Genomic DNA, 22,591 nt, shown 5'->3' with positions numbered 1-22,591 from the left:
AAGGCAGTGAAATGCCACAGCTCGTGAAGGCCGCGTGCTCTGAGGACAGGCACTGCTCTGGGTTCCTGTGGCATGGGCTTGCATGACTTTAACAATTGCTGCGGAGTCACATACATCACATAACTGTCGTGGTAACCAGCACAACCCTATTCAGCAACACGTCCTCTTTCCATCAACGTACCATGAATCTCCCTCCCTGTTCATCTGGCTGACCCAAGGCCTAACAAGTCTATGGCCCTTTTCCATGGCTTGATTTTCAATTAAGAGATAATGTCAGCAGAAGAGCACAGTTCATCAGATAGCATTCCCCTGCTGTTGCAGAAGGCAAGGATGTAGTAAGCAGAGGTCAACGGCTGAAAATCTATGTGCCTGGCTAAAAAGTTGTGTAACATGTAGGGCTAATTTTCCTTCATTTCATATTCACATATATTAGCACAGCTTTTGTTATATACTTATCCTTATGTAAGTTACATCTGTTCTTCTATTCACTCATCCATGTTTGCTCTGCTTTCAGATTTATGAAACAGGCATTCCACCGAGCTCAGCAAATGGTGGGCATAATAACTTATCTAAATTGCAAAGTATGTGATGCCCTTGAGGTAAACTCAGATGTGAAGGTTTTATGAAGTCTCTCACACGTGGAAGTGTAGGAAAGTGTTTATTTGCCAACTTCTGTCTCTCCTTTGGCTGCTCAAATGATGTTAAGAGGATCCTATGAAACTGCTGTGAGAGCCTAGGGGCTAAATGGAGAAGCAGAACTACACTATTATCTTCATAGGTGAGGCAGAGCCATACTGGCACTTGCACTTACATGACTCTCCAGTCTTTGGATGTCAAATGTTTCTGGTTGACAGGCCCTAAAGTATCTATTTATTTAATGAAATGCCTCTCACTGTAACAGTATTGTGAGTCTTTATTAATGACTTTATTCTTATGAGATGGGAAAGTAATCTCTTTTTATTTCTTTATCTTCTGTCTCGCAAGACTGCAGAGAAGCAAAGGTCCTAGAGAGGGAAGGGAGAGCCTCCCTGCTGTTCTATGGATCTGAGAGACTCTGAACTCCTCTGCCTGACTGTAGCGGCTGTTAAGTCCTGCAGTAGCCATGCAGAGACTTGATTTCTTGAGTTACTCAGAGCCAAGCTTCATCACTACCAGTATTCACAGTTACATGCCACTTTGTATGTAACTGTAGCCTCTTTAAAAGAGAGGGTTTGATGCTCCTTCCCATAATGCTTCCTATTAACTACTTTGAGCCGGCTTCTCATTTCTCAGGGTGGCTTCTGACAAGTCCATTCTCACATAATGCTGCCAGTGTGCCATTTAATGACCTTCATGACTGTCTCTAACACAGTCTGGACAATGCCAGTAACTAAAAAATAACTCCTAAGCCCTCTCAGGGTGCCTTGAACACTCTGTAAGCCCAGCAGCCTGGCTACCAGTGGGTTCAGTGGGGGAGTTTCTGACAACTAGACAAAGAAGGAAGGGGGTAGGTATTATTATTATTATTTTAGGAGTAGACTGGGACTCTGTCCCTCTGTTAATTGCTTGAAAGGTCTTAGACCCGGGTGTCTTTTTCCCCAAATTGCTAATGCAAAGTTCATATTTTACCCAGGGGACTGCAAGTAAAATTCTTGGCAAAGTCCTGGAGAATAGGGATTTTGGGAGATTGAACTGACTCCTTTTTCCTGCCTCTGAGGCATTCTTCAGGGACGTCTAGTACATGGGTAAAGCCTCTGTAAGAGGATGTTTCTTAATCTCCCAAGGTAATCTAGGCTCTCCTGGGTCAGCTCTCCTTGTGGCTGGAGAGTCTGTAGCCTGCTAATAGCGAGAAAGGCATCTTTTCTGCAGTGATGTTCTCTTCTCTCCAGCTAATTATGAGGTCGTTTTTCATTCCTTTGTATTTAAAGCCTCCAAATATAATTAGCCCATTTGATAAATTAGTTCACTTAAAAACATAAATTTGTCAGTGAATTGGATGAGCAGCACAGCACCCAAAACACTTGCAGCTACACATATATTACCATTTTGTCAGTCCTGTAAATTCACAATTGGCCAGATAAGTTTCAAACTAATTCGATGTGCCCTCCCCTGACAAAAGGAGAAGTGTTTGGGTGTCAGCCATTGTGCCCTTCTCTGTCAGATTTCAGCCTGAATGAATTTTTTTATGGCTGACTCTATAAAACTCTGAAAGCAGTGGTTTGTAATGGCAGTTCTGACAGACCCTTTAACCATTTGGAAAATAGGTACTGCTATAATTCTGCTGCATTAGAGGAAAATTTTGAGTGCTTTCATTAGGTGCAACAGCTGTTTCTATTGCAAAATCCAAACCTCATTGGTGGTAGCAGAGCTGCTCGGCTTCCCAGAGTTTTGTGTTTATAGCTGATTGTATAAAAACCCTTCATCTTCTCTTGTTTTTTTTTTTTCTTTCCAATCTATGTAAATCAATTCAATAGTAAAAGTACAAACAACTACCTTCTAACTAGATCTATCTGAAGGGTTTTTTGGGCTTCCACACTCAGCGCCACGTGAAGAGCAGACAGAGAAATACTGAACTTTTCAAAATGGTTCTACCACGAGTCCTAATCCCCACCACATCGATTTTTAATCATCAGATTTAATCCTCCTTCTAAGTAACCTGTTAGAGTTCTTTAACCCAGTGTCACAGTCTTAATTAGGGCTGATTTAAAAAGCAAACGAACAAATCTACAAAAAATCCAACAGAAAACCCCCAAGCTCTCTGTTTTCCTGTCTCCTCAGAACACATTGAATAAGCTGAAATGAAATTCTGGAAAATAAAGTAAAAAAGAAATATTTGATGATGCTTTTCATTCCTTTTCTCTAATGTAATATAGAAAAATAGTTTTGTGTTATGGAACAAACAAGTGAGTTCTGCTTGGAGTAGGATGCCTGGAATCAAATAGCTACGTGAGTCGTCAAAAATGAAATGCAAAACTATGTTCAGAATGCAAACAAATTTTGAAGCACCAAATTTTAAAATGTCAGGGAGCAGATTTTCAGATTCACTGAGTTTTATTCCCAAATATTAAATTAGGCATGGATTCATGTGGCATAACACAGGACACCAGTCCGTTTTAAAATGTTAGATTGCTTTACGTTATTACACTGAAGGTAAAAGTATCCAGAGAAAAATAAAGTATGCACACACATACATATGAATACACCAAAATAAAATACTCTGTTTTGCTGAATTTACAGTGAAGTATTAACCACTGTCTGTTAAAATATGTGGGAAGCTTGTAGGTCCCACCACCAAACTTCTAATGAGCCTCTAATGAACATTTAGATATCTCTGTATTCTGTATAACTTTCAGTCCTGATCCTTTCTCAGGCTGGTTAGTGAAGCCTCTAACTGTGGGTCCAAATCTTGACTTTGGAAAAACTTTGGTATAGAAGTCTATGGCTTGAAAGTGGGAAGGACAAACGCTAGAGAAGTACAGGGAATAGGCTACTTGCAAACGTATCATTGACTCATTGCATTCATCTAGATATCAATAAACATACATGACAGGAAATGTGTGTGCAATTGTATGAATATATGTAATTAATAGAATATGTAGCATTTGTGTGGCAAAAGAGTCTCACACAGTCTGTAGGCACATGTGAGAGCTTTGGAGACTACCCTGGCACAAGATAAAAGCACCAGAAATACTTCTCCTTTGTTTTGCCTCGCAAGCTTTTGAAAGGGATGAAACCCAGTCGGTCTATAATTATGAGCATTTAGGTTTTGGTTCCCTTCTGAAAACTTTGTGCTTGGAAAACTGTATCAAGAGCCACTGATCTGATAGCTCACTGAGGCAATACACCTACTCAGACTTTTCTCTCAGAGGAGCTGCATTCTGAAATTTTAAATCCCTGGGAAATATGGAGCCTGAAAATACCTTGACCTTCCACCCTGTGATTACGTTCAGACATCTCTGTCTCACTTGCTTATCCTGGTTGCACTAATTCAGTGCAGCCAGGGTTTGAGTTTTCAGTATCTTCTTTGAGATCTGGCTGTAAACCCTAAATCCTAAAGAGGGACAATTTCAAGTTCCACCAGTGCAGAAATTTAACCCCTCTGCTCTGCAGCCTCCCACTGCACCCAGAGTGTGTGTCTCTCAGGGATCTGTCAGAGCCAGAAGACACGTAGGGTAAGGCCAGTGCTTTGAACCATTAGTAACATTTTCCCTTCCTGGTGATGCGTTGCTATCTTTTCCTCAGAAGTGGCTGAATGTTGATGGTGTTGAATGTCCAGAGCTGTGATTTACTGTGGTTTGAAAGACTTTGTAAAAATGTAAGATACTCCTACTACATCCCAGCCTGACCTATCATTCATTGCATCGGGTCAAATTCATCCGTACAGAGAACCAACACAAGACTTCCTGCACTTCACAAATCCTTTAAGAATTAAATCGACCTGTTGCTGTGCAGAGACTCCAGAAAGGCATTTACATGTCTTTTACCTCTCACATCACCAAAGCCTTATTTGAGCTCCACTAAGGCACCTCATTTGTTAGACAGAATTTTATTCCCTAACAACTGTCCCTTCCCGTCCCCGATTAGCACACTGCCCCACATGACAAACATGGAAGAGAAGGGGAATTATCAGCCAAAAATAAGCTATTCAGCGATGGGGTTTTTTCTGTTGTGGGGTTGTTTTTTTTCATTAGATAACCACGTGAGACTGTTAACATGGGCAGAGATCAACCACAGGGGCTAAAGCAAATAATAAATATGTATTTGGGGCTAGTGCCTGAGCTCTAATGGAGTTCAAGGCACACAGGCAGGTTTCAAACGGCACCTACTTTCTTTTGAACAGGTATGTCTCAGACGAACATTTACTCCCTAAGGAACAATATAGTCTCCTGCCCTTTGCTGCAGGCTTTTTTACCTTCTGAATTTCATTCCACACACGTCCTTCATCACTGCTTCCTTCAAGGATGTCCATGGCATCTGCCATTAGCAACCGCATCTGTGGCACCAAGATAAAAATTATCAGTGTGGAATTCACACAGAAATAACTTCTCTAAATACACAGATTAAAACCTAATTAAAAAATCATTTGTACGCTGATGATTTTATTACTCATCTCTCACACAATGAGCACTGCCACCTCATCTTTGCTTCAGCCATTACACTGTGTTATTGTGGATATAAAATACTTGACAATGGGAAAAAATCCTCTGGAAAATTTGTATTTAAGCCTATACATTTTAATGCAGTAAATGTTTATACTTAGTAAAGGAAGACTTGAGTTGTAAAGAATAAAGGCTCCACATTTCATTCTTTAGCTGTCTGGGATATTCTGTGTCGTACATGAATGCTTTTTAGTATTTTCTCCCAAGGCTAATGTATCATAATTTAAAGCAGCATGTAAAACCTCACAAGAGGACAACACTAAAGCTGAGATGCTTTTACTGTATCTGGAAGTATCTAGCTCATTTTCCCTGCTTTTACTAGCCTTTTCCTTTGGCAAACCTTCCCTTCTCCCCATCTTTCTACATAACAGAGCATAAAAACAAGGCTGATAATTTCTAGTATAAGCTATAAAAAGAAGCTGTCGGAAAATACTTGCTAATCAACCCTTCATTGTTAGAGGGAAGGCTCAAATTCGGGTTAGTGGTGGTATTGCCTCACTCCAGTACCCTTCCAGGTTAGTCATAGCCTTGACTCATCCTGCACCCTTCCCAGACCCTTGAAGATGTTTCAGTTGCTCTTAATTCACTAACAGAGACAAGGGCTGGATCCAGGGCGCCCTCCCGTGAGGACGTTCAGGAACAAACTGGGAGAAGCTTGGTTTTAGTACCTGTGATATTGCTGTGCTCTATTAGGTCTAATGCAAAGCGTTTAGTTGGTTATACTGAACCCAAACGCTAGCTTTTGGTGTCTCTTCTCAAATTTATTGCTCATTATAAGTAACTGGGCAGAATAAATGTAAGCATTCACAGAGAAATTGTCTTTCTGTATGTAGATGGGCAGCAGTCTCATAGGAGTACATGAGGTAATGGAACAAAACATCAGCATCTAGGCTCTTCTGACAGAAGAACGCTGCCATGAGATTCATGGAGATGATCTGTATTTCCTCGAGGTTTACCTTCACCTTTGGGTTTTTGAGGTTAAAACTCTTTGTCTGTGCCCCAACGAAGGATGCAAGAATCTTCTTTTGAATCTCTAACCAAATTTGCTATGGTCAGCTCCAGACTGCTTTCTCTGTACTTGTGCAGCCATTAGATTGAATCTTACTGGTCCAAAGATCTGATGAAAGCTTTTGGGTTTTTTTTTTTTTCAAGTCACGCATCAATATTCACTAAAACCAAAGCTGCAAATTTCTGCCTCTGACTTCAATGCAAGAGGAGTCAAGAACCTGTCAGAAATTTTCCATCATGATATTTTTATGACAGATAATCTCCTTCTGTAAATCCAGAACAGACACAGCCCAGAGATTAAGGGTATTAAGGGCAGAATGGGCAAAACACAAATCCTGCATCAAACCATGCAGAGGTGGAACCGGTCAGGGGAAGGGGAGGATTTCTCCATTGCTTTTCTTGGAGCAATTCCCACTGAAGAACTGATTGAACAGCAGCCACCGTGGCAGGGACCAGGACATCGGTCTGTCACCCCTAAGGTGCCTCTGCAACAGCCCAGCCAGGATGGAGATTTTGCTACTTTGGGCAGAAGTCAGAACAAGAAACCTTTCACTGATGTTGATATATGCCAGTGAAAAGTGCCCAGCATGTGCTCTGGTTCTAATTTTTACCACCCAAATCTTTTCACCAGCTCTATTTGCAGACAAAATGTTCATATGCTACAAGAGTGGGCAGTTGGCAAATCAGTTTAATTCTCCCAAAGCTCATCTTTTTTTGGAAAATCCCCTCCAAAGAAAAAGAGCTGCATTTAAAACAAATCTTGTCCTCAATTGATTTGAAATTGAAATGTATTTCTGCTTTTTTAACAAGCTTTCATCTCGATTTGTGATGTACAAATATGGTGACATTGAAATCGCATTGTTTGGAAAGATTTTCTTCAGGGTTTTTCCCCCACTTTGTTTCAACTGTTCAGCCTAACTGAAATCTTTATTTTCCCAGGGTTTGTGAATAAATACTCACCTAAAAAGGTTTCAGTTGGAGGTTCTCTGTGCCATAGATTAGTGCTCTAATTATTTGGTTATAGGAAGACATTTACACAGAAGGGTTTATGACTGAAATGCCTTTGGGATCCTTGCAGTATCAGTGCAAATGGCACTATTATAAATTCAGTGTGTTTTAAACTTTGTACAACTTAGACTGAATGTGATAATAAACATTTGGCATCTTTAGCATTTTTTAACATCCACAATTTAACTGCCTTGCTTGGTCATAAACTCTTATCTCCCTTTTATCAATGTAAAGTCTGAATGACCTCAGAGGAATTACTTTATTTTTTTTTTTTATCAGTACCAGTGAGATAAGAATTTGGTCAGCTCAGATTTCTTTATGGAAAAAATGTTGATAGCTCTTAGAAATGTTGCTAAAGAGCACATGGAGTCAGCAGGGATGCTGTGGTTCTGAGCCCATGGACAGGACAAGGCTGCCTCTGTGGTATCAATGAACCACTCCCAGTATAACCCAGTCCTGCAACTGTTTCATCCTGCCTGGCCCACAGTGAAATGAGAAGGATGATGGGTAGGCTGAGCAAGTAAGGCACTTTCCCATGGTCCCTGGATGGTTTGAGTGTGCCAACTCAAAGTCCTGTGCTTGATGCAGTTGTGATACGGTAGGGAAACGGTCCCTACTGGCATAAGAGGAGTCTGTGCCGTGGGAGGTGTTGCCTCCAAGAGAGGTAAAGCTTCCTGGTGAAGTGACTCTGCAAGTTCTCGTTTGCAGTCTTGTGCCTTAACGCCGTGGTGCCTGAAGTTTACTAAACTATTCTAGCTACAAAGCATCTGTGCCTCCATTTGCACACACAGATATATTTTACAGAACGATGACAGGACAAAGAAAAAGAAATGAATGCTGAATTAATGCATTTTAATGCTCTGGGAAGGGTAGCTGGTAGACATTCGCTGCCTCTCTTCTTTAAAAAACATTTCTATCTTGGGCTCAGTAAACAAAGCATATGTGTTTTGTTGAAAGATGTACAATCTGTCACTTAAATCTCCCAGCACAGACCCTTGTTCTGCCCAGTCCTGCCTCTAAGAGACTGAAGACGTTGGTCCTGGGTGGCCTAGAGCCTTCCCTAGAAAGCTTTCCAGGGAGGTCAGGCTTATGATTACTGCATGACAAGACACACCAGTGTAATAGCCTGTGCCTAACGTGTGATGTGTTGAAAATATTGTACCCTGGAGAAAAAACCTATCACTGAAAATATGTACCAATAACTCAAGACCCTTTAGTCAGCCTTGCAGTGTGGGCCTGCTGAAGTTTAATACTAGAAAACTTGCATCAAAAGGAGGCTGTCTTTTAATAACAGTTTCTTTCTGCAGTACCGTTTCCCCTTATCTCGAGCCCAGACTTCAAAGTTTGGCAACCACCTCCTGCAGTTGCAGGCCGCTGCTCGTCTTCCCTAAAGCAAGCTGCTGTGAAGCTTTAATTCTACAGAGCTTAGCAGCTTTGCAGGACTGCAAACAAATGTCAAGGGACCGGCTTTGGGGAAACCAAGAGTTTTTAGTGAGCTGAAGTTGGATTATCAAAACTGCATTTAAATGCAGGGACTGTGGAGGGACTTCTTTCTAGAATGAAACGCTTCAAGTTTTTCATGCATGTGGGCTCCCTCCCCCAGCAGCACACCCCATAGCCTGGTGGAATAATAACCATACACTACATTCTGATTGCAGCTTATTGATGTACTGTCAAGCTATTAATGACTCTAGTCTTGCAACAGCCCAGCTAGCATTGCTGCCCTCATCGTACAGAGGGAAAACAAAAGTATGGCAGGTAGAGCGGCTTATTCAGGGACAGAGAGCAAGTTGTAGATGGAGCCAGGAAAGAAAACCTCTTCTTTCCTTTCTCTCCTCAGTTTTAACTAGCTTTGGCCTGTTTTGCTGCAGGTAGCTTCTGAGGTTAGATAGCTTAAAAGTAGCAGGATCTGAATAATTGCAATCATTTTACCAGACTGATTTGGGGAGGTTTTGGGGAAAAGAAGAGGTTTTAAAAATATGCCTACAGATGAGTCATGCTGGTTCTATAAAAGTCATGCTTGCAGGTGATTAGCACCTCCTCTGACAAGGCACTGCAGTAGGATGTTAAAACTACTTTAGGTCTGCATATTGGAAAAATGACTTCCAGAGGAAATTGCAGTGCAGTGCTCTGCCCAAGCCCTTCCCATTCTGGCTCCCTGTCTCTAAAGGCCAAAATAAGTATGGGAAATACGTACCAGTTCGTCATCATTCTCGCTGAGGTCCTGTAGGTAGGGAAGGGTTGCTAGCTCAGCTATGGCTTGGTTCATCACTTGGGACCATTCCTTGCCTCTCTGCAAATGGCTGAGTAGGCTGGCATAGTGCAGCTTCTCTATTCCACGTGAACACGGGCAGAGATTGTCCTGTTTTCCCAGCAAAAGCAAGAAGGTTAGAGCAGAGTCACAGAAAACACACTTATCCTCTGAGTCCCAGGCCTTGAGGTTTATCATCATATATATATTTGTGCTGGTAATACCATAAGCAATATGGCATGAGGCACCTTTAAGATAATGCTGTTGACAGTCTTTATAGAGGGGAAAAAACCATTTTCTTGCCACAATCTCTCTAGTAGTACTAGAAAAATAAATATGTAGTCATAATATATGTGAAGGGGAGACAGCAGATAACAAACAGGGAATGCAATTTTCTCATTTGGAAATGGCTTTTCCATAATCCCCTCTGTTAAATACTACCTGATTTTTATGGATTGCTTTAAAAGTTTCAGCAAAGAGGCTGAGGAAAGCGTGTGTTGTGTCAGCTTAGGGTTTGTTTGCAGACTAGGCAAATCCATAGTTTTCAAATATATAACCTTGAGGGACTAAAACCTGCAGAGGTGGTCTCTGATCTTCCAGGCACATGGTAAATTTAAAGCATGTGACTACAGAAACTCAGCCAAGTAGTTGCACAAAGTCTCAGCACCTGCTGAAGTGTTTGATGGATGGCAGCCTTACCACCATATTTTCAAAAGTGTTCTGATGCCAAAAATGCAAATAAGCACCCTGCTGAGATTTTCAAAAGCAATTTGGCCCAGATTCCCAACCAGACGTAGCCATCACGTATCTGAATGCTCAGCCCTTCAGAGTGAAATTTCCATTCATCTAATCAGGGTTCTGAATGTGTTTTAAATGCCTGAAATGTCAAGAATTGGCATCAATTTTCAAACCCACTTCCAGTATTTTTAGCAGACCTTTGTTCTGGCACTTGCATAGGGTGGCACGCTGATGTATGCCATTCACATACACTTCTAGGGAGGGGATTCTAGGTTCAATCATACACTGAACTGGGTGAAAGGGAAGTTTGGAATGCATTTATTTGTCAATAAATGGTGTCCCATTTTTCAAATGAACTATCTGTTGGCAAAGGGTCTGGATCACTTGGTTTGGTCTCGATCTTGGTTTTGCAGAAATTCACACTGGGTGAGCATCAAGAGTTATCAAACTGACTGTCAACATAGTTCTTGTTATCAAGTCAAGAATTTCACAGCAATGCTGTTCTTGCTTTCTATACCTCTTACAAGAATTATAATGGGAAAAAGCTTAGTTTTCTTTCAACCCTAGAAAAAATACAAGTAATCCTGGCATAGTTAATTTTACCCCTTTTAATATAGTACCTAATATAATTGTAAAGTAGTATGAAATAAAAGACCATGCACTGGAGGCCAATGGCAGGAATGCAGCTCTAATCTAGGAGCTCCAGATATGAAAGCAACTGAAAAAGAAAGAGCTGAGCCAATGAACTGGTATTTCCATTAGCTAAAGGAGAGAATCAGGTGCTGCACAGTGAAAAGGAGCTCTGGTCAGCAGTTCTCTGGAGTATTGCAGATAGCTCCAGTCAGCTGTGTTTGGAGAGGTTAATTTAAACCCAAGCATTGTGGAGCAGAGAAGCCAGCACGGTAGGAGATACCTCTTTTGAGAGAAGTGTGGTTTGATTAGTCTATTAATGAAAATGCCAAGAGCTTATTATTCTTCTCAATAAACATAATGCAGGGCTAAATTCCAAAGAGAGCAAACAACTGAGAATAGAAGGAGAGATAAAAGACAATGATAACAGAAGGACCGTTGTGTATAAATAGGTACACGTAAGACTGCGGTGGAAATTAAGCTTCTTGTAATTCAGGTTGAAGGTCTGAAGAGCAGAAAGGGCAGAAAGCCTAGCAAACTCTAAGCTGGGTTTCACTCAATTTATGAATAGGATATTAGGTGACTCAAAGATGGTCAGATAGCAGGTGATTTGACACGAGGAGCCAGGAGAGTCCTTCCAGTCCTATCTTCTCATGAACTTCCATTGACTTACCTCTAAGAAGGGAGACCAGGACAACCTTCTTGCAAACTATTTTTATCACTTGAAGCGTCCTTTTCTGAGGTGTCCTAACCTGGTGTCAGTGTGAGACATCAGCAAGAAAATAAGATTGATGTGATCTCTGATATGTGAAATTGTAAGTCTGACACAGTCATATTAGTGTGACACTAAGGCAAGGAACACAGTGGAGCCCCATCTCCACCTGATCATCGATGTTTGAAAGCCAAATAGCTGTGTCCCCAGGTAGAGCTGTGTGCACTAAAATAAAGAGAAGCAATCAGTTAATGAGAGAGAAAGAGAGCTCTTATCACCATGAAATAGTCTCACAACATTTTAGATGCAGCAAAAGGTTTTTTTTCCTGCTATACTTGAAATCTGCCCAAAACCTTTTTGTGTTAAGCACTAAAAAATGAGTGTATTGAGTCATCAGTGAAGAAAGGAGGTAAAAATCCTCTCTCATCACACTGTGTCTGTTGGGGGCTTCTCTGATGATTAAGAAAGTAAAGGCAAAAAGCAAACAATTTTTTTCTCTGCTTGACTCTCCAGAAAAATATGAGAGCATGCCACGTAGCTATGGGAAACAAATTGGGCATCTGTGCCAACATGCACTCTGTGGACATAGCAATGCTATTTAAGTTTATCGTAGGATGGAAGTAAATAAATAAATAACCAACAGTGGGGGTTTTTTTTGCAGGGATTAGAGGAGGTTGAACATTGTCAGAGGTAGTGTTTCAGTGACAATGAAAAACGCAGAAAGAGAAAGTAAATAACTGCTGCTGGCAGGAGGAGAAATTCCACGGGGAGCTGAACCGCATGATGAGAATTACATGAACTACAGCTGAATTCAAGGGGCTACAAAGATGCAGTAAAAAAGCATAATAAAGTGGCCAGGCAACCAAGCGAAGATGAAACCAGCTCAGGTAGGCACAGTGAAGGTTAAGTAAAGAACACAACTAAATGGAGATGGAAAAGAGCTGGCTCCTTTAACAAAGAGAAAAGGAATCACGTTTGAGGAATCAGGTAGCAAAGGAAGCACCAAGCGCAGTATATGGAGTCACAGCCGCATCCTGCTTAGCAAGACAGTAACTTGTTGAGACAACAAATAATGAAATGAAGATGCTGTTGCTTCCTGGATGGGCCTCACCCCTATTGTCTGGTATTCCAAGGAGAATTTAAAGAATTAAAATTAAAATGAGCAATTGATGGACTTTCTCTCAAGGACTTGTATTCAAAATGGGCGGACTTGCTTGAGGTGAGGGTCCTCCCCGGAGATAGCTTTGCCCAGAAAACTTATTGCTGCATGAATTCCCTTTAAATAGATTATTTAAAAAAGTTATTTATTCCCAGAGGTATCGTTGAAGACCTTCCTTCTAGGAGAGAAATAAGGTCTTGACGCCTAAGGATCATCCCTGTGCCATCCTCGTTCCTCTGACCTTGGGATGAAAAAGCACCTACAAAAAGCAGATTAGCCTGTTCTGGGTGGAGCTGACCTGCTGCTGCTAAATACCCAGCACTAACCACTGCAGCAAAGATAAGACAGGCTTTCATTGCCAAAAAGATCTGGAGAGCATGTGAGAGGAGTGAATCATGTGCCCTTTCATGTATTGAGAATTTTGGGATGATACCCCCACTTTTTGCTTTTTTCTATACTCAAGAAAGGACTCATCCCTTATGCCACTTCTATTTATAAATGAAGTTTAATTGCTGAGTGCTAAAGAAAAGCAAAGTGGTTGGTCAGCCTGCATCGAAAGCAGGATTCATCATATCCAATATGAGTGATATGTATAACCATCAGCTTTAAGAGCACCACTTTGTAAAGGTCTGGAATGCCCCCCAATAGTTCTTTTCTATTGTGGAGTCTTTACCGTTGTTTTCCAGCTCAAAATCTAAACAAAGTTATGCCTTGCAAGCAGCTCTGTAGTATATTGCAATACCAAGTGGAAAAAATCCATCACAATGTTTCTTTAATGCCCTTGGTATCCTCCAGAAAATGTGTATGCTGAAATCTGGATGTAGTAAAGCCTTTCCTCTCTACTTAAAAAATAGACCACAAAGCTGTGAGATCCGTAAATGTTCACATCATGTTGTGAATCATACGGTAGCTTTTGTGCACCTTTATAGTCTGAGCAGTCTAATGAGTCCCTCTGGCCACTGTTTCTCCTGTTAAGTAGCGTCATGTGCCATTGACATGGGATTATAGCAGGAGAAAGGCAAACTTGGTGTGTACAAAGAAGCAGAAATTACTCCCATGAAATCACTTGACAGAATAACCACTTGTCAGTGCTGGTGCTCTTGGCTGGAATATGAGTAGCTGAAGGTCTGACATATATATTTTTAAGGCAAATAAAATAACCTTTGTGCCATGGGTATGTGTTTCTGAGTAGACGAGGGCATTTCCCCACCAGCAGCAGATGCTGCTGCCTGGGGACCAGACTGCGACATTATTGCTCAAATGTTCCTTTCCTTACAATACACAAATGTCCCATGGATTTAAATGGGACTGGCTGTTCTTTATGAAGGAGGGGGGCTAGTAGAAATGGCACTGTTTTTTTCTCAACCTTTAACTTCACATCTAACCAACAGCGGTGTGTGTATAAATCATATCATTAACTCTAGGTTGTGTAGCTGCAAAACTGAGGTGTCAGAATTGACTTAGATTAGGTGTTGCTACGGCTTAATAAGCTCTGCTTTAGCACTGAGATGTTTCTGTGAAAAAAAGCCGATTAGGACAAGCATTTCAGATTGTACTTTTGCATCTGCAAATGAAGAAGAGGGCAGAAAAGAATCTTTGTTCTATTAAAAAATCAAATACAGTCTTTTATCTTCTTACAGTAAATTGTAAAGCTAAAGTCTGTATCTGAAGTTTGTTTTGCAGAAGTTTTTAACTCAGTGTGTGTGTGATGGAAGTACGATGGGATCTTATTTCTAGCTTGAAGGAAATTTTGGAATACTTTCAAGGAAGCAAAAGTGACCAAATTTCTGCCAGGCCCATAAGGAGGTTTTAATCACCAGTGACAGAGGAGTTCTGGCTCTGTGCCTATCTGTATTATCGGGTACAGTTGGCTTTGTCATGTGCTCTTTGGGTCAGAGGTTCTGTCTTGCCTGGATCATTCAACTCTATGAAAGCTGAAGGGAAAGTGAGTGTGTTTCCACTGATAACGGATGTGGAGATGGCAGCTGTTTGCCTCAACTCGGTGATGATTTCTTCTGCCTTGTGATGGTCCTCCTCTCTATTACAGCTCCCATGCTGACCTACTGGTAGCTGGTTATGCACTATAGGACCACGGTTCAGACCTGTTATCCCATTCTTATTGCTGCTGGAGGTAGCACTGGGGTAGACCTTGCCTCAACCACAGGGATGCTATGCTGACCTCCTTGAAAAAAAGGCAAGTTTGCTGCTGCCTTCAGTGGTGTCGGGATTTTACCCTGTAGTTTTTGGGAGCCCTCCTCTGTTTCAGCAAGAATATTTAAATGCATGAGCTGAAGTCTAGAGCTGGTACAAAATATTACTTTGTAGAGGTGGTGTAAATTCATATAAAGAGTGGTGATTGGCTTGAGAAATCCTAAAACACCACTTTGATTGAGTCTGCTTTATTTTCCCTCTACTCTGGATACCAAATGCCACACATCTCTGCTTGAACAATGTGTTCCTGTTCCCCCAGACTCATTTACAGAATCCAAAAGACACCCCATTTCAAAGTTTCTTCTCTTCCTGATACTCTTTAAAAACTGGATAACTGCAGTAGAGGAACCTCACCTCTAAAAACTGTGTGTTACACCTACAGAGAGAATTAGGGGGGTCAGTTATTATTGGTTTTTTTAAAATTGGACTTTAACTTGGGCTTTCAGGAAGACCAGGGTTTTATTCTGTGTCCAGTAACCAACTCAAGGTCTGTTTATACTTCTATAAGTAACACAGAAATAACCAATACTTCCCTTTCCCAAAGATGCCATTTCTATTAGCCTGCATGTCAATAACTCAGGCTTTTGGTCATCCAAAGCCTAACACATGGCTTCAGGAAAGAACTGGAAAGAGGCAGCTGATGGCTGCTCTCAGCCTGCTCCACTTGCCTCCCACCGGTGCGGATATTTTATGAGTGCCCATTTTGGCAAAGCACTAAACACCTTTACCTCCCACTAAGCATGTGAGTTCAAGCACTTACTGTTGTTTCAGCAGCTGCTCTCTGAGAGTGAAGGAGATATAGCTTCTCCAAATATCTAGCTAATGTTTCTCTCTTGCTAGGGGTTGCTAAGTACCAGTTTTTGTCAACCTCCTATCTGGTATCAAAACCTAAGAATATAAATCCTGTGATTTGCTAAGAAACCCCTGATGAGGAAATGGCTCTGATTCCTTCAACATACAGAAAACAAAAAACCCTGCTATTGCTAGGGAAAAAGCGTTAACATTAGCATTTAGAAATTGGGGAGGAGAGGCTTCTTCCACTTATTTTCAGGAGAATAATTTAAGAATTGCATTAAAACAGTCTAGTCTACATGCAAATTTGATTTTTGACCTTTTGTGCTAATCAAAAGCCACGGTGCTAAAAAGCTATGTATGTTATTGCAGAAGGTATGGAGTAGAATTAACTAATATACCTTCAATGTGGTTCTAGCAGATTTGAAGGTTATTTCACATACTTCACTACACAGGGATCAGGATCTAAATCACTAGAAATGCTCCAAGTAGCAATTATTAACTCTCGATAGTGATCCTGGTGATATGTGTAGTATACTATGGGCGTTAAATATAGGAAGTAGTTGTGGTGGTGATGTGAAGTAGAGATATAGTGTAATAGGCCATAAAGATTTGAGAAAATTGCATGCAAAGTGATTTTAAATATACTGAGTACACTGTTAAATAATTAGGGCTACTTTAAATAAGTCTCTAAAACCCATTTGAACTCTGTTCCTAATGCATTTCAGCGAGCATTTCTGGACACGGGAGGAGCATGTGCAGAACGAATTACCCACCAGAAAGCACATCTCATTCACACAGGCACAGGCTTCTACCACCACACACACTACACGTCAGAAAAGGATTCTTATACTCACAGTTAATTTGGTGCTTCTTATAAAATCTATTACTGGCATGATTTTTTTCCCAGTGTTATCCCAAAATGTGTTGGCTTCTTTGTCGGTGAGAGGACTGTAAGGTGTTGTCCGCTCTAGGAAATAAAATCACAAACCCACAGACCGTGTTTACTCTTACACATTTTCCATAGAGGATCTAGCAAGATGACAGGTAACCTGGAGGAAAGAAGAAGATGGGTAGAGCTGTCTGGAAAGACAGGGCTGCCAACCCAGAGGAATGGGTCCTGAAAACCCCCCTGCCCTTTCTCATATTGCAAGGATCACAGAGGCCACTGCTGAGCTCTCCCAGCTATTAAGCAAGCTGGCCTACCTGAAAAGATTGGCAGTCTTTTGCTTGACCACCTTTCCAAGATTTTTCCAATAGGTTTGCTTCTGAAACCCAGAGTCAGTAAATACTTCTGGGGAGACAGAGATGGCCACTCTGTTGTCTGTGGCAAGATGTGGAATCCATGAGGATCTGGAATACAGAAATGAAAAACATTTCCACTGTCACGTTTCAGTTGTAAGGGAAGTTACTTTTTTGGAGGAAAATGGAAGTATAAGGAGGAGTGAAATGTAATCCAGAAAGCTTGCCAAAACAAAGGTGATCAAACCAACCCAGCCAGCTGCAACTGGGTTTTGAAATTCCAGACTTTGCAACCTTTTGCAACAACAGCTTGAATTTTGCTGATGCATAAGACAAAACATGTTCTTTCCATTTATGTACTTTTCAATGATGATCCTCCAAAGCATTAATAACTCAACACTGCAGAAACATAACATCCTCATCTTTTAACTGCAAAAGAAGCTGTTTTGTTGTTCCCTGGAACTTGCTAGGTTTGATATCCTACACATTTGTGCTTTCCCATCATCATCACCAGAATCCCAGGCTTCTTGCATGACCTTTCTGATTCACTCAGCTGACATGTGACAGCCTTTTCTGTGGCTTGTCCAGAGTTTGTGACTGCTGCTGCCAAAAAACCTGTGTATCAGCTGAGTCGGTCTGCCCTGACCTCAGTGAGGACAGATGCTCAGAGCAATTGTATAAACCACCTTTGCTTAGGGAACCAGACCAGTCCTTTCCTCCCTCGCCTTCCCCTGCAAAAAATAAACCTAGATTGAATGTCAGTGTCACTTTTCACAAAGGAGTGCTCTGTTTTCAGCGAGCTCTGCTTTTAAGATGCCAGGCTATGTGATCACAGTGACAAATGGAGAACCCACTCAGAGCTCTCCGGACTTACCCCTATATAAATCAAAGCGAGTGGACCAGATACTTCCTTTGCAGCATATTCTGTTTCTGATAGATTCTCAATTTTGCAACCAACTGCATTGTGGACTTGTATTTAAATGTGTGTCTGCTCCTTTTCCTTGGCAATGAGGAAAACTTTGAAATCAATTCAGTCCTTACACTCCAGCAGAACTTGGGCTAAAATTGGATGGATGATTGTTACAGAATGGGAAGGTTATTTAAAATAACACGTTCGTGAGATGTCTGGTATTTCACACCCACTGTTAAAATGGGGCTTAGCTCATATTTTTAATTTCACCTATGTGAGATACAGACCTGCAGGTTGACTGCTCAGTGGTACCGCACCGACAATGAGCCAAACTTACTGCTTGTGATGGTTGTTTTTGGTGGGAAGTGTGATTTTAGGTCAGATCTGAATAGATAAGTTGAGCAACCCTTACAGCTTCGGTTGGCTTCAGCTAACAGCGTTGTGAGTTATCTCAGCATCAAGTCTAGGAAAAGGAGCTGCCTCTGCTGTGTCTGAGAGGGCTTCCAGGACAGGAAGGAGGTTGGTCGGAGGAGATCCTGCCTGCATGAGACCTCTCTCACCACTGTGCTCTCAAAATACTGCTACCCATATAGTTTTTTCTTGTCTATCTATTCTATTTCATTCTCAGAAACTTCAGTGATCCCAGAAGCTCCAGAGAAACTTGTGTAAAATTGAAACAATTCTTCTAACTGATAGATTTTTGTAAACATATTTGAAGGCAGAACTGGGTCTATTCAATCTGTTTTCCAATTGACTAAAGTACTATAGGACTGGGATCTTTTATTCCCCACCCCCCCTTTTTTTTCCCCTTTCTCCTTTTCTTTATTGGGAGCAGTAATAAAATGACCACTGACACTTTTGGACTCGGTGATTTATGAACACAAACTGTGTTCAGTCTAGACTGGCACACTTTTTCTGCATATGTGCTCCTGAAAGTGTCACCCTTGCAACAAATTGAGAGGATAATGTGAAATGTGAATGGCTTTTTAAAAATCAGATTCAAGGAGTTTTATTTTATGCTCCTTTTAATGCCAATAAGAATTGCCTTTTATCCCCCTGCCTCTCTTTTGCCTGAACATCATGCCCATTCCTCTTGAAATAAGGTTGTGGTCACCAGAACTGAAGCATCTGTTTACTCCAGGAGATGTTATTTGAGTTCACTCTGCCAGCAGGTGACAATGGCTCTGCAAAGCCCTTGTTCACTCTGGATCCTACTTGTCTTCTGACATGCTGAAGGAACCCTGGCGATGTATTCCCATTCCCAAGCTGAGGTGCTCTCAAAGGTTGTGGTCAGTGCATTAGTGCTGGTAGTAGGAAGGATATTTTTGAAAAACAAAGGCCCTGCTGCTGGGATGACCATTGGTGACCGATGGAAACCCACAGTGATGGGAATGCACTTGGGTCTTGCTGTCACCACAGGACATTGCAGATGTACCTTTAGAAAAAAGTTGCAATAGTGAAATTCAACAAGGGAAACGTGGGGCTTTATGGAGAAAAATCATCTTTATAGGGATCTGCAGCGTACTCCACCTAGTACTGATTTGATTACCCAAACCATGTACAATCATAGAGCAAATCTCAGAATTCTTCCAAGAAGTATAGGAATGTCTTGAGCTCAAGCTCTGGACTCCCTTTTTAAGTGAGCCACACAGAAGTGTTGTCCACGTGCTTAAAAGCATGTGAAATCTGCCGTTACCTGTATATATATACTCCGCGTAATCAGGGTGCTTTTGAGCAAACATGTCCTTTATCTTGTTTATTTTGTCAGCCTTAACTTCCTGCACAAACGGTGTGTACATCACTGAAAAAGACACTTCTGTAGTGATGGCTTCTTCAATCATAGCCTGAAAAAGGCACAGAAATGACACATTTCATGTTGGTTAAGGGCTAGTTAAAAAAAAAAAGAAGTAAAATAATTACTTTCACAGATGATATTTTCCCTTTAATAATTGCACAGTCATGCAAAGATAACATATTTTGGTCTTGAATATTAATTAGAAGGGAATTTAAATTAGTTCCAGAAAAAAAAAAGCCTATCTATACTCAGAAAATCAGTTTAATGGAGAAAGAACATTTGTAAACAGTTTTCGGTGCAGTGAGCCTATGTCTTCAATGGGGAGAGAAGTATTAAATAAATTATCTTTTAGATGAAAAGAAAAAGTGATACCATGCTCTCTGAAGGTCACATCTTTCATCTGAGGGTTTTATTCAGTCCTTGGGAGCTGGTTAAACAATCCTAAGCATTCATAGCACCCCTTGGGTTGGCATGAATCAGACACTGTGCCTATACGGAATATTAGTCTTAAAATATTGCATTTAAACACCGTTTGCATTAAGTAAAATTCACTCCTGTGCGCAGGGCAACACAAAGCTTATGAACCTTGTCATCCTTTAAAAATGACTCAAATGATGCATTGTGCTGGTCTTATGCAGAGAGCTGGATTTCACACTCGGTGGACCCCAATGAACTGGTGCTGGAACTGCCAGGAGGAACTACCAGCCTGGAAACTGCCTTGCTCAGAGCTCTTATCAATCAGTGCAAGGGAGGCTGAGCTGCTGGGTTGGAGTTTGGGTGGGACCATGGGCCAGCACTGAATTGGCTGCATCTGTTGCTAACAAAGATTTTGTCTTGATGTGAGTGGTCCTTTCTGGAGACTGGTGGAACTGCAAGGCTGCATTACTGTATCTTGGGAAAAGCGTAAACATGGTTAACAGTGACAATGGTAACACGAAGTTAATAGAGATGGTCAGAAAAGCACAAGGGGAAAAGATATATCTACTTTTAACATAGTGTCTGAATCTCCCAGATCACCTCATACACTGAAGTGATTCACAGAGGTATCATTATGGGACTAGCTTGGTGTTTTACTGTCAAGTCCTCACTTTTGTGCTCCACTCTACAATTCGTGTAAAATTATCCAAGACACAGTGTGGCTTCGTGAGTCATTTGTTTGGCTGGCAATTGCTCCCACCGACCCAGAAGGGAAGGCTGAGGGTGCCAATTAGTTAAGTTTCTATGTTCTTCTGTTTAATGACCTTAGACAACAGGTCTTCTGCTGTGATCTTACGGCAATTTATTTCCATCCTGATTTTTGGTGTGAGGTGTGCAGAAATACCATAGGACTGCTCTAATTGTTTTGAGCAGAAACTGGGATGGCCTGCCACATGTGTATCCTGAGTGCTCTCACACTGAATACTCTGCCTGGGTGTTGAGGGCATCACTGGGGATTTGTTTATATTTTCCATCACTGTATTTAGTCAGCCTATTATCCTGCATTTACTGAGATGGCAGCAGTCTGGAGTGGCCAGTACTTAGCCCTAGAAAATTAGCAAGCCTCAAATGTGTGTAATAGTATTGTGACCACCTGGGGCTGTAATAATGTTCCCTCCTGGTGAGGAGCAGTTCCAGCTTTCCACAGGCACAGCCGTGTTATCCACGGTTAGTGCCACAGATTTGGAGGTATCAGACCAGAAAATAGCAAGTGTGTCCTTCTGCCAAGAGCTTGGGGGACCATGAATGGATCTGTGCCCACTCCTCCCTGAGGGAATACTTACTGGTCGGCACAGATTTATAGGAGAGTGATTTTAGGACCTCATATTTCTATGGACTTTATCTTGTTGTTCAGGGCACTTAGAGGATCAGTAGCAAAACAATGGTACCAATTTAGCTTTCCAAGGTACATTTTTAAAAGAGTAGGGCCTACTCATTTGAGTTTTACTGAATTTCATGTGTAAATATAGCCACAGAATAAGGTCAGCCTTATTTTCTGTGAGATGCTGGGTATTCTGCTTATTTTCTATAGCTTGGCAGCCATTTCCTCATCCAGATTAATATGAGCATGTGCATGTGTTTTGGGGTGTATCCATACAGTTGAGATTTAAGATACATGGAGTGAGGCAGGGAGACGAAAACACGAGCGGCTGGACCAGGGAAGTTCTGCATTCTGCCTGCAAAGTTTGCTTTTGGCTTTATTCTCCTCAAGTACAGCTCACAGTCACACTTAGAATATCTCTGCATTGCCATGTACCCCTGGCTCCTGTGCACAGCATGCAAATAGTGACTAGCTCAGAGGGCAATAGTGGTAAAATGTCAGCCAATGGAGAAAAGAACAGATCTGTAGTTTCTGGTCAATACTGCTACTGAGGGTATTATTATTACCCAAGAGCACTTTCCCCCCCCTGAAGCTACTGACCCTGGACATAGATGCTATTTGTTTTATTATCCTCATGGATTTTTATAGGGTAAAGTCTTTAAGGATATAAAACTTCAACCCATAAAAACTTTGGAGGAGAGAACTTTATATGATGTAATCCTTAAGGATTTCTCTGCTTAAGCCTTTATGCACTGAAGTCCATACCCATGGATTAATATCTGGCAATGTGTCCAGGAAACAGAGATACCTACAAAACATCATCTGTCTTGCTGTATGTTGTTGAGCTACTGAAGGTGTAGTCACACTGTGGAAAGATTGCAAAGGCTTCAGTAGACTTTCAAGAGAGTCCTTGCAGAGAGGACAGGACAACTGTTTTTTCCCATTTGCAGGTGTTTTGGTGTCTTTGCATCTGAAGGGTCCTTTCTGCAATGTCCTCTCGGATACCTCGGGGAGGATGTTGCTGTTCTGGCTTCGTAGTGGAAAAAATTTCAGGTTCTTTTATGAGTATGGGGGCATCTGCTAAACTGATAAAGATGATAAAAGATGATGGTTTTTGCACATCTTTCAAGTGAGCTCTGCAGCAATATCTCATCATATGATGCTACACTTGAGCCTGCAATTCTAGCAGAGGTAGAAAG

At 41.3% G+C, this 22,591-nt stretch overlaps 1 protein-coding gene across 1 annotated transcript in view; it reads right to left on the bottom strand.

Moving 5' to 3' along the window:
• SPATA16 (spermatogenesis associated 16) overlaps positions 1-22,591 on the bottom strand; it is an 81,431-nt gene that overhangs the window by 7,974 nt on the left and 50,866 nt on the right. Inside the window, 5 exon segments of the mRNA XM_062005291.1 lie at positions 4,892-4,972; positions 9,352-9,516; positions 16,505-16,617; positions 16,854-17,000; positions 19,496-19,643. Coding sequence (XP_061861275.1) covers positions 4,892-4,972; positions 9,352-9,516; positions 16,505-16,617; positions 16,854-17,000; positions 19,496-19,643 — 654 coding nt within the window.

The sequence above is a fragment of the Colius striatus genome, chromosome 12, assembly GCF_028858725.1.
Source record: "Colius striatus isolate bColStr4 chromosome 12, bColStr4.1.hap1, whole genome shotgun sequence".
NCBI lineage: Eukaryota > Metazoa > Chordata > Aves > Coliiformes > Coliidae > Colius > Colius striatus.
This window is presented reverse-complemented; position numbering and strand designations above follow the sequence as displayed.